The following is a 16289-nucleotide window of genomic DNA, read 5'->3' as shown; positions in this document are numbered from 1 at the left end:
CTCCAGGAAGCATATATCTGGAATGCCGTTTTTCCAGTTTGTTCCTGGGATAGTATTACAGGTAGGCCACACCCCTGGGGAAACTCCCCCTAGACTGACCGGCCGCTTAGGACGCAGTCATGTGATCCATCATGGGAAACATCACTCACAAGTCCAGCCAAGTTGACACATCTTCAACTATCACACTGATTTTTTTTTTTTTTAATCAGGAATGGGTGTTGGATTTTATCAAATGCTTTTTCAGCATCTATTGATATGATCATGTGATTCTTTCCTTTATTTTACTTATGTGATGGATTACATTGATTATTTTTCTAATGTTGACCCGTCCTTTTGCATACCTGGTATGAATCCCAGTTGGTCATGATGTATTATTCTTTTGATAAGTTGTTGGAGTCTATTGGCAAAGATTTTGTTGAAGACTTTTGCATTTGTATTCATGAGAGATATTAGTAGTTTTCCTTTCTAGTAGTGTCTGCTTGGTTTTGGTGTCAGGGTTATTATGTTTACTTCATAAAATGAATTCGGGCGGATTGCGTCCTATATTCTGGAATAGTTTGAGTAGGATTGGTGTCAATTCTCTGAATGTTCTGTAGAATTCTCCAGTGAAATTGTCTGAGCCAGGACTTTTTTTGTTTTTGTAATTTTTTTTATAACCTGTTCAATTTCTTCTTTTATTATGAGTCTGTTCAAATTTTCTACTTTAGTCTGTGTTAGTTTAGGTAAGCAGTATTGTTCTGGTTACCTAGTGCCACTTTGACAAGAATATATGGGATGGCCTTAACAAACAAGAATTTATTCTCTTGCAGTTCGGGAGGCTAGAAGTCCAAGTTCAAAGTGCCAGGCTCTAGGGGCTGGGTGAAAGCCCCTTGACCTTGGGCTTCAGCTCTGCTTCTTGCTCCAGGCCCACTGAAGCTAGTGACATCTCTTCACTCAGGCTGGCTGCTGAGGCTAACAAGCCCAAGGTCAACAAATAAAATAGCACAGTCCCAATGTTGCCAAACCACATGGCAAGACCATTAATTCAAGTCCACTGTAAGTCCCAAGGTTGGCAGAGCATGGCAGGCTGTTGAACAATGACTCAGCTACATGCAGGGTTCAAGCATGCCATAAGCTAGAGACCATTCCCCAAGGCTTCTCCTTATATACAGGAAGCAGACCACATTCCCTAAGGCAGCTACTCAGCTGCTTGTGGTAGATCCCACCATGGAGTTGATTGCCAGTCTCATCCTTTATTATGTTGAGAAATTTCCCTTCTATTCTTCTTCTTATTATTTTTTTTTAAATCAGGAATGGGTGTTGGATTTTATCAAATGCTTTTCAGCATCTATTGATATGATCATGTGATTCTTTTCATGGGGAATAAGTACCACCAGCTGACCAGCCACTCTCAACCAGGCTCAGCCAAGTAGACACACAAACTTAACCACCACAAGTATGTTTCTAGAAATCTGTCCATTTCTTCTAGATTTTCAAAGTTGTTGGAATACAGTTCTTCATAGTATCCTGATATTATTCTTTTTATTTCTGTTGGTTCTGTTGTGATGTTGACCATTTCATTTCTTATTCGTGTTATTTACACCTTTTCCTTTGTTATGTTTGCCAGTGGTTTGTCAATTTTATTAATCTTTTCAAAGAACCAACTTCTGGTCTTGTTGATACTTTCTATTGTCTTTCTATTTTCTGTTCCATTTATTTCTGCTCAAATCTTTATTATTTCTTTTCTTCTAGTGACTGTAGGCTTTTTTTTTTTGGGCTACTTTTTTTTGAGATACTGGGTAAAGGTATTGATTTTGGCTCTTTCTTCTTTTTTGATGTGTGCATTTGTGGCTATAAATTGCCCTTTGATCACTGCTTTTTGCTGTGTCCTATAGATTTTGAAATGTGTTTTCATTCTCATTTGATTCAAGGGACTTTTTATTTAATTTTTACCTGTTCTATTATCCAATCATTTTAAGAAGGGTGTTATTCAGTTTCCATACTTTTGCTTTTTCTATTGGTCTTCCTAGTGTTATTTCTAATTTTATTGTATTGTGATCTGAGAAGTATTGCAGTATTTCAGTGTTTTTAGTTATTGAGGATTGCTTTATGGCCTAACATATGCTCTATCCTGGAGAATGTTCCTTGTGTGCTAGAAATGAATGTATATTGTGCTGTTGTTGGGTGAAGTGCTCTGTAGATGTCTGCAAGGTCAAGCTGGTTTATTGTATTGTTTAGTTTTTCTGTGTCTTTGTTGAGTTTATTTCCAGTTCTTTTATTGATAGTGGTGTATTAAAGTCTCGTACTAGTACTGTGGAGTCATCTATTTGTCTTTTCAATTCTGTTAAAGTCTGATTTATGTATTTTGGGGCTCTTTCATTGAGTGCGTAGATATTTATTATGCTGGTGTCCTCTTGTTCAATTGATCCTTTAATCATTATGTAATGTCTTTGTGTCTTAAGGTGTTTTTGTCTTAAAGTCAATTTTATCAGAAATTAATATTGCCACTCCTGCTCTTTTATGGTTGCCATTTGCTTGATGTATCTTTCCAACATTTGATTTTTAGTCTGTCTTTGTGTTGTGTCTAAGGTGAGTCTCTTGTAGATAGCATATCAATGGGTCATTGATTTTCTTATCCAGTCTGCAACTGTCCATCTCTTGAGTGGTGCAATTAATCCATTTACATTCAGTGTAATTATAGATAAGTATGTATTTATCGATGTCATTTTGTTATTTATTTTTTAGTGGTGTTGCTCATTTCTTTGTTCCATATAATTTTCTGTGCTGAGCTTATTATATGAATTTTGTTAGCATTTTCTTAATTTCTGTTGTTTTAACCAAAAACCAAACTCACTGCTGTTGAGTCGGATCTGACTCATAGCAACCCCTCCTTGGGTTTCCGAGGGAGTATCACTGAGAAAGTAGATAGCCCAGTCTTCCTTCCAAGGAGTGGCTGGTGGGTTTGAACCACCAGGCTTCTGGTTAGCAGTCAAATGCCTTAGGAACTATGCTACCAGAGCTCCCTCTGTTGCTTTAGTATTTGCTAACCATTTTTGCCTTGATTTCTTTTTATTTTGATGTGAAGGTTTATCATTTATCTTTGTGGTTACTCTGTGATTTATAGGTTTCTTCCCAAGTTTAGAAAAGTCTGTTCTATCTCACAGTTGTCTTGACTTCCTCACCATTCGGAAGTTCTGTATCTACACTACTTAGTCCCTCTTTTTGGTATAGTTGTCCTCATTTACCAATTAATGTCTCTGGTTCCCTGTTTACAGACTTGTAAGCCAATTTTACTTTGGATACTTCTATAATTATGTTGGTTTCTGGGTTATGTCATCTTGTGTATTAATCATCAGTTGTTGCCTGCTGTTGTTTATTCTCTGTCTGAAGGACTCCCTTTAGCATCTCTTGTAAGGTTGGTCTGGTTTTAACAAATTTCTTTCATTTCTGTTTATCTGGAATGTTCTAAATTGACCACTATATTTGAGGAATGATTTTGCTGGGTATATAGTTCTTGGTTGACAATTTTTTTCTTCATATTTATGTCATCTATCTATCTTTCTGGGAGCTCTGGTAGCATAGTGGCTAAGACACTTGCCTGCTAACCAGACGGCTGGCGGTTCAAACCCACCAGCCACTCCTCGGAAGGAAGGTTGGGCAATCCTACTTCCATAGTGATACTGCCTCGGAAACCCAAGGAGGGGTCGCTATGAGTTGGGTTTGACTTGACGGCACATAACAACAACATCATCTATCTTTCTATTTATCTCATCCCATTGCCTTCTTGCCTGCATGGTTTCTGCTGAGAAATCAGAGCTTAGTCTTACTTGTTGCCATTTGTAGGTAACTTTTCATTTTTCTTATGCTGCTTTCAGAATTCTTTGTCTTTGGTTTTGGTGAGTTTGATGATGATATGTCTTAGTGATTTTCTTTTGGGGTCTATCCTGTTTGGAGTTCATTGAATTTCTTGAATGGATATCCTTTTGTCTTTCATCATATTAGGGAAATTCTCTTCCAATAAATATTTCACAATTTTCTATGTAGTTTTGTCTCTTCCTGTTCTGGAATTCCAATTACATGTAGGTTATTCCTCTTGATGGTATACTACATGAATCTTAGGCTTTCTTCATTGTGTTTTGATCTTTTTTTTTCCTGATTGATCCCTTAACAAAATAGTATTGAGGTATTTGTCTTTAAACTCATTAATCTGTCTTTCATTGATTTGATTCAACTCATTTGCCCATTCAGTGTTTACCTGTTTCTGAGATCTTAGTATTAATCTTCTGGATTTCTATTTGTTGTATCATTTCTGATTTTTTTATTTTGTCAGTTTGTTATTGTATTGTTTTCCTAAATTGTTCTAGAGTTGTTTTCTCTGTTTTCCTTGATCTTATCAGTAATTTCTTTGATCTGCCTCTGAGTGCGTTGACGGTACCTAAATATAATTTTTTTGAATTCCTTATCCAATGAATTCCTTATTCCAGTGCTGCTGCTTCTTCAGGGATGTTTTCTGGGTCTGTAGCCTGGTCCCTTGTGAGTACCACTTTATTTTGCTTCATTGTGTGGACTGGGATCGTCAGTTGTCTGAGACGTTGTGGTGGTGGTGTATTTATGTTTAATTTTTGTGTGTGTGTGTGTGTGTGTGATTTGCTCAAGATTTTTTTCCTTTTATTTCCTTTATTTTGTTTTGATATATGTGTGTGAGCAGGGTACTCTGCTCCTCTATTGCTAGTTGGTAACACATAGGCCCTCACCACCTGTCTCCTAGTAGGTTTGACAGTGAATGAGAATGTGTGCACAGATCTCTGTTAGCTGTTCATAAAGAGCAGTTGAGGGTGCATTGAGCTGGTATCATTTACATGTTGTCCATACTTGGTAAATCCTTGTAGAGGTAGTAGATTGGGTAGCAAGTGCTTCCCATTGAATATATGAAAGAGCGGTTACATAATTTGCTTTGACTTGGGGAAGTGACTTGACTTCTCAGGTTCTTCACTGGTAAAATGAATATACTACCATTTACCCTACAGGCTAGATTTAGGCTAAGTAGGAAAGGCACCCAGTATGGCATTCAGTTGGCTCTCATCCCTTTAGTCTATTCTTTTTTCATACATGTGCACAGACATAAACATGACTGGCTACATGTAACGTCCTTTCTATTCTTTTTCCCTCACTGACTTCTCATTTAGTGTCTCATGCAGAACTTTAGATATTCTTTTTAAGATGGCCTAAACACTTTTTGGAATAGGGTAGGACATGAATAGCTCACACCAGAATAGTAGTTTTTTTTTCAATTCTAAAATACTTTAATAATTAATATTGGTATGAAGACTGATATACAATGTAATTATTTACTTTACAAGGACATTCTGTACATAAGGGAGCTATCTTAAAGTACAATACACCAGGTTTTTACTTCTTCTTTACGTTGTATTTGTTAATTGGTTAATTACAGGAAAAGAGAACACAAAATAGATTTTATTAAAATAAAAACACCTAGAAAGACTTGACCCCCTCAAAGTATCGTACTTCAAAAGAACATGAATGAGATGAAAGATGAACAGGATCCCTTGGTGGCACATAGAAGGCAGGCAAATCCTATTTCAAGCTTGGCACAATATGGAAAAGAAAGGCAGTTTCTAGAAGAAGCGTTTCCAAATGTCATCTCAAGTCACAAAGGCGCTGGCATAAGCCAGTTATTTTCCAAACTAATAAGAAAGAATGGTCAGAAGGAAGCAAATTAGCAGGTAATGTGTGGCCACCTTATATATAGACCAGTAACAGACGTCAGCAGACTCTTCACTTATCTTCCTTAGGTTATCCCAGATATTAGTGAGCACCAACAAGATGTGGATCCAATCTATCTCCATAGTCATAAAACATCTGACAGAATCGAGAAATCCAGAGATCATCTTTTTACCATACAGAGAAGAGACACTGCTTTTTAAGGTCATTTTAGCTTTTTCTGTTTTGATCTGATATTGTGATTCTTCAGCAAATCTTAAACTGATAAGAAAGGAGAAAAAGAAAAATCTAGTACAGGAATTCAAAGAGAACAAAAGACAAGGACCACAGAAAAAATCTGAAGAAACCTATGAAACAGTCACAATCTCCTGAACAGTAAAGTGAAGAAAAACCACATTCATCAATTAAATAGAAACTCCCCCCCTCCACTTAGTATGGACAGGAATTAGAGGGAAATAGTCAGTTTTCAATAAAAACAGTGGTCTTCAATAAAAATCAAACAAAGCAAATGAATCCTGTGTTTCATGAAATAGTATATTACAAATACAAAAAGGGGTGGGGGTTGAGCCAATGTCCAGGCACCAACGATGGCTACAGCTGGGAAGAGGAGGGACTAGTAAGGTGGAAACTGCCAGAGAGTCAGCAGGAGAAGCAGTGTGGAGCTAAGAGGGAGTGTGGCAGGAGAAGGCAAACGGCACAGAGAAGAGAGGAGCAGCGGGTCATGATTGAGCCACTCCTGTGGCTTCTTCAAAGACTGTTTCCTATTCAGCACCCCACATCCCTTACATTCTTTCTGTGATGCCAGCTGGAGGTGTGGGGGCCGACAATACATGAGTGTTCCTACAGAGTTGCTACAACTCTGCTTTATAGAGGAGGACACAGCTATTGGTCAGAAGTGATTCAGATTATCATTTGGTACAAATAAAGTACAACATCCTATAAAATTTAAATCACAAGTCAGTTTTCTGCCAAGCTGGCATTACTATGAAGGCATTTTTAGTTTCAGAAAATATATACACTTTCTCATTTTACAAACTTAGAATCTGGTTGCAGTTCAGATTCTTTGACAGACAGAAAGTACATAAGTCTCCATTACTTCTTCATGATAAAATTTTTTTTGTAAAAAATTAGGGTAACCTATACCAAAAAGGGGGAACAGGTTGGATCCTGAGCTTCCTCTTAGGCTTGAATGCCAAAAGAGGAGTATATTGCTGTGGTATAAGAGGTATCCACCCACTGCCACTGAGTAGAATTCTCATAGCAACCCTATAAGACAGAGTAGAACTGCTTACAGGGTTTGTAAGGCTTTGCAGAAGGAGACTGCCACATTGTTCTCCTGAAAAGCAGCTGGTGGGTTTGAACCGTTGACCTTTCGGTTAGCAGCCCTGCACTTAACCACTATGCCACCAGGGCTTCTGGTAAGAGATACAGTGCAATGCTTTTCAACCAATAGGCCAATGTGGTATGAAAGCTTCCTGTGGAGGTGGGGGCCTCCAGTAGGGTTTTTCCCCTCTACCAAATGGAACTGATGGCTGGAACTTAGCACCTACATAAGTGGGTCTCACAACGAGGACAGGGCAAGTAAGGCTAATGGTGCAAATTGCCTTGACACAGGCAGTCATCTTGGAACCTGCAGGTGGCCCAGAACTTTGGTGGATGGTGAAGGAAGACCCCTTGAGTATGCTGCAATAGGAAAAGATTCAAAATCACTGACAAAGTGTTCAGTGGTGCCCCAGGGGCAGCACATGAGAATCCGTTCCAGTGAACTGCTATATCCATAGAAGTGCTGTTCACCCCAGAACTACACCCCAGAGGGCCCAGTTCTGGCTGGGCTAGGAAGCAGTGAAGTTCCCTCTATGTCTCTCTGGAGGATGAAATAGCAAAGCAGCCAGTTTTGGGGGTGGTCCTTTAGTTCTTCTTTCAAATTTCAGCATCATGGACGATGGTAGCTAAAACAGATGATCAAAAATGAGGCAAGTTACCAGATACTGTGTACTGCTTTGCTATTATTAAATCAGTATCAGTAGCAATGAAATATTATATCACAATTAAAAAAATTCCTCTCCTCTGCTCTAACTGTACCTGACTTTTCTGTGTCACTTAATCCTCCTAATCCCCCTCTTTCCATCCTTCTTGAAACTCTCTTGGCTTCCAAGACATTATTTTTCCCTTTTTCTTCCTCTTAAGTTGCTTTTTGTCTACAGGTTTTCCTGTTTTTTTTTTTTTTTTTTAACCTCTGTCTATCCTTTAAATAAACAACATTCCGCCCCCCACTAAAGATCCACTGTTTTTGCCTAAATTTGTATTTTAAAGCCTTGCTTCTCCTCTGAACTGTGTGCTGAATATCCAGCTATCTTCTAGGCATCTCTACCTCAGAGTGTTATAAGCTCTTCAAACTCAAATACGTATTTTTCAATTTATTTACTGTCTGCTTTCCTCTTTTGGAGTAAAACTTTACCTTCATCTCTGCTGTACCCCAAGCACCTAGAGCACTGTACCTAAAACTCAACACCGTCAAGTCGGCCCTGACTCATAACGACCCCTCCTTGGGTTTCCAAGGCAGTATCACTACAGAAGTAGATTGCCCAACCTTCCTTCCGAGGAGTGACTGGTGGGTTTGAACTGCCAGCCCTCTGGTTAGCAGTCAAGTGCCTTAGGCACTACGGTACCTGATAGTAGGTGCTAAGTAAATAATTATTGAATAAATGTCCTAAACTGTAAGCCTGAACTATATACCTCCTTCGTAGGCCTCAAAAATTGCAAGTTATAAATTTAGGAGTTGTCTTGACTACTTCCTCTATTTCACCACTCTAATTCAACAGAGGAGTCCCTGGGTGGCACCAATGATTGATGTGGTGACTATCTGAAAGGGTGGTTCGATTCCACCCAGAGGCACCTCTGAAGAAAGGCCTGGGGATCTACTTCCAAAGGTCACAGCCATTGACAACTCTGTGTGCAGCTCTACTCTGACACACAGGGGGTCACCATGAGCCAGAATGGACTGGATGGCAACTCTGTTGTTGTTGCTGTTGTTATGTGCCATTGAGTTGGCTCCGACTCATAGCGACACCTCCTTGGGTTTCTGAGGCAGTATCACTATGGAAGTAGATTGCCCCATCTTCCTTCTGAGGAGTGGCTGGTGGGTGTGAACCACCAGCCTTCTGGTTAGCAGTCAAGTGCCTTAGCCATTATACTACCAGAGCAATTAGTGTTTTTTTAATCCAATGGTTTATGAAATCTTGTGGCTACTATGCTCAAAATGTCTTTTAAATCTATCTTTGTATTCTGTCACTGCCCTGATTTGAGATACCACTGTCACTTACTATGACTATTTCAATCACTTCCTGATTCCCTTGCAGCTAGTCTCATCCTTCAAATCATCTTCCACACTGCCATCAGAGCTCATATGAAACACACAGAATTCTCTGCTTATAAACTTCCAATGGTTCCAACATCCCAGCATAACAGTCGAAGCTCTTTAAAGTATAACCCCAACCCCCTTTTCTGGCCTCATCTTCCCCCACACATCCTCTGCTCCAGCCACACTTCCTGTTACCCATAAACACCAGGCATTTTCTGCTTCCCTAAGCTGCTTGTCCCGGTCCTTCTGCTTGCAGTGTGCTTTCCTTCCTTCTCACTGAGATAAATCCTCTTCCATATTTGAAAATTTACCTTTTCTGACTCTTTCCTTGAGCAAATCCTATTCCTATATTTTTGGTCACTATGGCACTTTAACTGCTATATATCAATAAAAACAGCTAATAATAACATAGCTAAGAAATGGTAGAGTTGGGATAGGAATCCTGACAGACTAAGTCTGAGGTATTTATCATACTGACTGTACTGTACTTAGTAATACACAAGTCTTTTTCCAGATTAGATTAAGAACAATTTATTTTGAATCAAAATATTTCTCGGCAAAAAGACAACTAAAAAAATTTATACACTAAATTGGTAACTTTGTAATTGGTAATTGTGTTAGACAACTGAAACCAGAGACAGCAAGATCTTGTCAACACAGCAAAATCTCCTCATAAAGAACCTGGAACAGTGAAGAGCAGGGAATAGAGGCATTCATTCCTTTCTTAATCATTTCTCAAAGTCATTCATTCCTTTCTCCAAATCCTGGGCCTGTAACTAACTGGCAAGTTAAACAAGTTACTTAACCCTCTGGGTCTCCATTTTCTTACCTATAAAACGGGGATATTAACATGAGTTGCAGGTTGATTGCAAGGATTAAATAATACACATTAAATGCCACATTCAGAATAGGCATTTAATAACTCTTAGCTCTCATTCCTTTCTCTTAAGGTTGTCTTGTTGTACCACTCAGTCACCACTGAGTTTCTTTCTTACACCCCTGTCATTAGAGACCGTCAGAGGTGAACATCTCTAGTTTCTAGTTTGTTTCTGTGTCTTTAGAGGCTCTACATAGCTCACAGTACTTGGGTCTTTGGTCTTACCGTGTAAAATGTTTGCTCTCTTCATGAACCTCCATTTCTGAGCTTTTAAATTCATTTAATTCTTTTCTTATGGCAGCCTGTGGAGAAGAAACAAAAACATTGCACTGTCTTCTATTTGCTGTACTCTAGGAGTGTGATCTGTTGTAACTATTCTCTATTGTCCTTACACCTCAGCAGGCAACCCAGAAGGGAAGAAGCTAGGTTAACAAGAGTGAACTGAGCTCAACACACACTTACCTTTCCCAGTACCATTCAGGTCATAATAACTCTCAAATCACCAGTTAAATAAAAATCTTTGAAAAGCTGAATAGAATCTTCAAGCAAGATTGTAGCTTTCACGATTTCACAGCATATAAAATGTTTTACCTATCATAAAAGTAAACTGTTCATAATTACCAAAATATACCTTCCAACCCACTCCCAACCAAATATAACCACTGTTAACAGTTATGTTTCAGTTCTTTCCAGTTTTCATTTTTTGACCTCTTTGACTAGTATAGATTTTCTTTTCTTTCAATTACATTTTGGTATATTGTATCCTAATTTGAAATTGAACATTACATCAAAACTAGAAGCTTTGTTTATGGTTCCCCTTTCTAGTTACTAGGAGCTCTGATGGCCTAGTGCCTAAGGCATTTGACTGCTAACCATAAAGCTGGTGGTTCAAACCTACTAGCCACTCCTCGGAAGGAAGGTTGGGCAATCTACTTCAGTAGAGAGACTGCCTCAGAAACACAAGGAGGGGTCGCTATGAGTTGGATCCGACTCGACAGCAGTGAGTTTTTTTTTTTTTTTTTTTTTCAGTTAGTTTGTTAACCCACTTCTGTCGATTCTAACTCATAGTGACCCTACATGACAGAGTACTGCCTCAGAGGCTTTTCAAGGCTGTAATCTTTTTTTTTTTTAAATTGTGATTTGGGTGAAGGTTTACAGAGCAAATTCACTTTCCATACAGTGGTTCACATATACTTTGTCTCATGACATTGACCACAGTTTACCACAATGCAACAGCTCCCCTCACACTTCCTCCCCGTAGTTACCTCTTCCCTGTGTCCATCACTCCATGCACTCCTGCCCCCTAAGCTGTCTCCCTGTGCATAAGCAGCCCTTCTTTCTCCCATGATTGTTCTCTCCAAAGAGTGTATCTACTCGAGGTAAATGTTCAACTCATATGCCTGTCTTTTGTTTGGCTGGAAACCACAGGTGTGGGTTCAATTCCAGATCTGAAGGGCAGCTAGGGGCCATAGTCTCAGTGGTTCCACCAGGCTCTATCAGACCAGCAAACCTGGTCCCCGCCCCCCACTTTTTTTTTTTTTTTCCTCCAAATGATTTTGAGTTTTGTTCCACATTGTTATCCCTCTCTATCCAGGATCTCCTACATAGATAGATGCATGACCAAGCCATGACCACAACCTTGCCCCTTGTCAGCTCTACTATACACCTGGGAATTCTGATCATTCACATAAACTTATAGGATCATTTTCTGCCAACCCTATATATGTTCTTGGATATACTCTCCATTTCATAGACATACCTAATTGTTCAGCCTGTCCACCCATATATCCACCCATATAGCCATGTTAGCCTTCACTGACAACGCAGTACTGTACGTACAAAAGGGTTTATATTTGTTGTCTGTACCTGCCATGTACCTCTCTCTGTCTTTCTCATCCTCAGTGCTGCCATATTGGTCACTCACATTTGGTACATTGCTCTTCTCTTCACCCAAATCAATACTTATCTCTATCTATCTAACAGCGTTCCCTTCCCTCCCCTCCTACTCCTGGTAACCAACAAAGAAAATTTCCTTTTATAGATAAATCTTTCCTTAACTTTTACAGTAATGGACTAATACAGTATTTGTCCAAGGCTGTAATCTTTACAGAAGCAAACTGCTACATCTTTTCTTGCAGAGTGGCTGGTGGGTTTGAACCACTGACCTTTTGGTTAGCAGCCGAGTGCTTAAATCCCTGCGCCACCAGGACTCCTAGTTAGTGTCTTGCTTGTTCAAATAAAGAAACATTTTAAAAAGCAAGCTTTCTGGGGAGTGAGTAGTTGGGCCTGTGGGTTTGGGATAATGGTTGCAGGGTATATAAAGTTCAACTGGCATGACACACTACACAAAAACATTAATCTACATCCTACTTTGGTGAGCAGTGACTGGGGTCTTAAAAGCTTGCAAGCGGCCATCTAGATGCAATGATGGGTCTTTCCTCGTCCAGAGCAAGGAAGAATGAAGAAAGCCAAAGACACATAGAAACCAGTCCAAGGGACTAGTAGACCATGTGATCCTCAGCCTATATGACCATGAAACCAGAAGAACTAGACGTTGCCCAGCTACCACTGTCGACCACTCAGAGGAGGATTGGTGCAGGAGATCCTGGATAGAGTGGGAGAACACTGTGGAACAAAACTCAAAATTATATATATAAAAAAAAAAAGAGACCAGGTTTCCTGGTTTGTTAGAGCCTATGGCCCTTAGTTACCCTTCAGGTCTGGAACTAAACTCCCTCCCTCCTGTGGCTTCCAGCCAAATAACAGGCAAACTGGCTGAACATTTACATTGTGTAGATACACTACTTGGAGCGATCAATCACGGGAGAACAGAAGGGCAGTGTTTGCACAGGGAGACAAGTCAGGGGGTGGGAGTGCATGGGAGGGAAGGACACAGGGAAGAGGTAACTATGGGGAGGAAGCAGGAAGAGAGCTGTTACAATGTGAGGAATTGTAGTCAATGTCATGAGACAAAATGTGTATGAACTGCTGAACAGAAAATGAATTTGCTCTGTAAACTTTCACACAAATCCCGATAAAAATTAAAACAAAACTAAACTAAAACAACACACCAAGCTTTCTGGTTACCTTGTCAGCAGGGGTCAGTTTGGTCCAAGGTTTGTCAGCTCGTCGGTCATAATCTTGAGCATCTGTTACCTCAACATACTCATTAAACCTCAGAATTTTCCTGGCCAGTAGTTCAGCTACAGTTGGCCTTTGACTGAGCTGAAAGAAATGGAGCTTCTTAGTTTGCTGTGTTAGGAATTAGGCATCAATCATACATTCAAATTACCTCTAACTCAGTGCTCCAACCTTCACTGGGGAGCTTTGAGTAACACTGATGCCTGGCTCTCATCTCCAGAAAGTCTGATTTAATAATTCTAGACACAGGAGTTTTTAAAAAGCTCCTCAGTACACAGCTAAGATGAGAGTAACTGCTCTAACTCAATGCTTCTCAAAATTTAACATGCACTGTTAAATATTGTTGAAATGTAGATTCTGATTAAGTGGTCTAGGGTAAGGCCTGCGATTCTGTGAACATTTTGGGTAGCAATGCTTTTATTCTTTATGGGAAGGGTTTAGGCTATAAATATATATAAAATGTATCAGAAAAATGAATGCATTTAAAATGAAAGTAACATCTACTAGTGGTTAATATTAAGGGTAAATTTCCTTTTGATGTGAATAATGTCCAAGGTAGCATATTCTGTAAATTTGTAATTTGAGGTTGCAAAATTGGGTAATCTGCTCAGTCTGCAGGCATGAACTCCATCCAGGGCTTTTAACTATCCTCAATTCAGTGATACTTACTCTGTCTTAGGGAAGGGGAGAAGTGAGAGAAATCAGGAAGGGAATGCTTAGATCCTTGGCTCTCCTGGGGATTGTTATTAGCTCTAAAGAATTCGGACCAAACCAGAATCCATGAAGGCAATTATGACTTGTTATAGTAGGGAGAGCAAGGGATTAACCCCCAGGCTGAAAATCTAACACAGTCTTGGAATTAAAAAGATTCTTTCCAATTGATTTAGACCATAGAGAAATCATAGTTGATTTTTTTTTTTTTTACTTCTCAGGTATTACTGAAGATCAGTTCAATTTAGTTCTTCCTCTGATTAGAAAATAACCATTTGCTTTGCAAAATGAATGCCACACATTCCTCTCATTGTCTATACTTGAACAGGCTATTATTAGAGTCTACATCAAAATCCCAGGTCTGCCAAAGGAAAGGAAAAATGTATCTAGTCAAATATGTATCAAGCACCCTTTTTAAACAATATAAATGGGCAAAAAAAAAAAAAAAAAACCCAAATAGTTGCTCTTCATACTGTGTTTTCTCTATTTGCATACTGTTCAGTTTTGTTCTAATCAAGTAAGTCATCCAAATACACAACATATAGTCATCAATAGACAGACTGAAACCAAACACATAGGCAGCAGTACCTTCCTAGTGAGACGACGTTTAATTTCTCGTTTTTCTGCTTGACGATCAGCTTCATTTTTAGCTACAGTTTAGAGTAAGAAACAAAAAATTATTACTTCAAAATGAAATTCTGCACATCACACCTTTTTGTAACTACACCTGAGACAGTTCTTACAGGTTCCAAATCAGAATGCTAACTTTGGGAATGGCGAACAAAGACAATTCTCATGCCAACTAGTCAAGTCACACATTCAAGAGCAGAGTCAGCAGACTATGAGGCCAAATCTTGTCAACTGTCAGTACTTTTAACTGCCCACACGCTAAGAATGGTTTGAACAGATTTAAATGGCTCTCCACTTTAAAATGGCTTTATAAGAGTCTCAAATTTATTTCTTGGCCTGCAAAGCTGAAAATATTTACTACCTGTTCTTTAAGAAAAAGTTTACAGACCCTTGCTCAAGAGTAACTACTAAGAATGGAGAATGGGGATCACACCAAGTTTCATGTGGTAAGTCTACAAAGGCCATCACACTTTAAAATCTACTAACTGACTAAGTTGTGTATATCCCAACAGTTGAGAAAACAGGGCCTAGGACTGGTCAGAGGCTGAGCACGTTCACAAGTAACCTTTGGGAAGACTACACTTCTTTGTTGAGGAGGTTTTTAAGGTAAATTTTCATGCTATAACCTGGAAAAATAAAACAAATCTGTGCTAAGTCAAAACACCTTATCAAAAAGTAGTATGTACACAGAAAGCAAATTGTGACTTTAGAAATACCAAAAGTTAGGACATGTCTTAAGACTTGGGATTTGCTCTGGACCTTAGTCCTCAGATTCCAGGAACACTAAAGCTGCTATTTTACTTCCCTGAAGACAGAGAAAATTTGGGCCACACCTACTGCACACTGTCAAGTCCTCCCAAAGGCAGCCCTGGGATACTGTGAGAACTTTAAAACAAAATCCTGTGAGGAGTCTCTCAGTTTACTGAAATACCTCAATGATACCTTCCAAAGGAAGCTCAGGGGAATTATTTTTCTTCATGGAAAAATTTACTAATACTCCTTTTTGGCTGGAATCGCTCTGTTTGGCCCTTGTAGTAAGCAGTTCTCTTCTTTGTGAAGCACATTAAAGTCAGAAATGTGCAAAAAAAATGTATCCAACTTTATTTCCATAGCTGGACTTACGTTGCAGTATATTGCGTTGTTCTAGTTCTTCTGGGGTTGGTCTTTGACTCAGTCGACTAGAAAGGAGACAAAGATGAATTACTGTCTGTGTTAAACCTCCCAATCCTGTTTATAAAGATTTTTTTTAATCCTCTATATTAGTAAGAAATCAATGAATTTTCAAACTTGTTTGATATTTCACTTGTTTATCTGATTCATTTTTTATGAAACAATGTTCACAATGAAAATGCTAACAAAAGTATCACAAGATAAAAAATAACTGTATAAATAATATCAGAAAAAAAATTATACAGGTAAACAGAAAGGATGCTAGTTCTAGATCTGACACCAACTAGTCATATCATGACCAAAAGAAAACCTATTAGATTCTTTTCACTCTCATCTGTAAAATGAGGGGTTTAGAGTTCAGACTTCTGGTAAGATGGAGGAATAGGCAGACAGGTGACACAGACCCTCTTCAACAAAGAAAAGAAAAACCAACTGACAAAGATACAGAAGATAATCCTGGAACCCTGAGCTTTGAAAGGAACTATACGGAAGTGAATTAGACACCAACTAGTAGAAAAACCTGAATGAAAACAGAGATGGTTGGAGCTGCGGACTGTCAGCTACTCTGACGAGACCAACAGCCTAAATATTTCCAAGTGGTGCTGGGACCTGAGAATTGACCTAAAGATCAGTCCCAGTCACCAAGGGCTGCAGGGACAACTGCTCTGGTGGCCTATG

The 16289-nt window shown here is 39.0% G+C and overlaps 1 protein-coding gene across 1 annotated transcript in view; it reads right to left on the bottom strand.

Annotated features, from left to right (window-relative positions):
- The window catches only part of PHACTR4 (phosphatase and actin regulator 4), a 59676-nt gene that overhangs the window by 12952 nt on the left and 30435 nt on the right, over positions 1-16289 (bottom strand). The window contains exons 9-12 of the mRNA XM_007935893.2: positions 15564-15619; positions 14400-14461; positions 13047-13184; positions 10185-10261 (exon numbers count right to left, since the gene is read on the bottom strand). Coding sequence (XP_007934084.1) covers positions 10185-10261; positions 13047-13184; positions 14400-14461; positions 15564-15619 — 333 coding nt within the window. The remainder of the gene's footprint in view (positions 1-10184; positions 10262-13046; positions 13185-14399; positions 14462-15563; positions 15620-16289) is intronic.

This window comes from Orycteropus afer, unplaced genomic scaffold (genome assembly GCF_000298275.1).
Source record: "Orycteropus afer afer isolate SDZICR_OR568_19922 unplaced genomic scaffold, OryAfe1.0 scaffold00031, whole genome shotgun sequence".
Taxonomy (NCBI): Eukaryota; Metazoa; Chordata; class Mammalia; order Tubulidentata; family Orycteropodidae; genus Orycteropus; species Orycteropus afer.
This window is presented reverse-complemented; position numbering and strand designations above follow the sequence as displayed.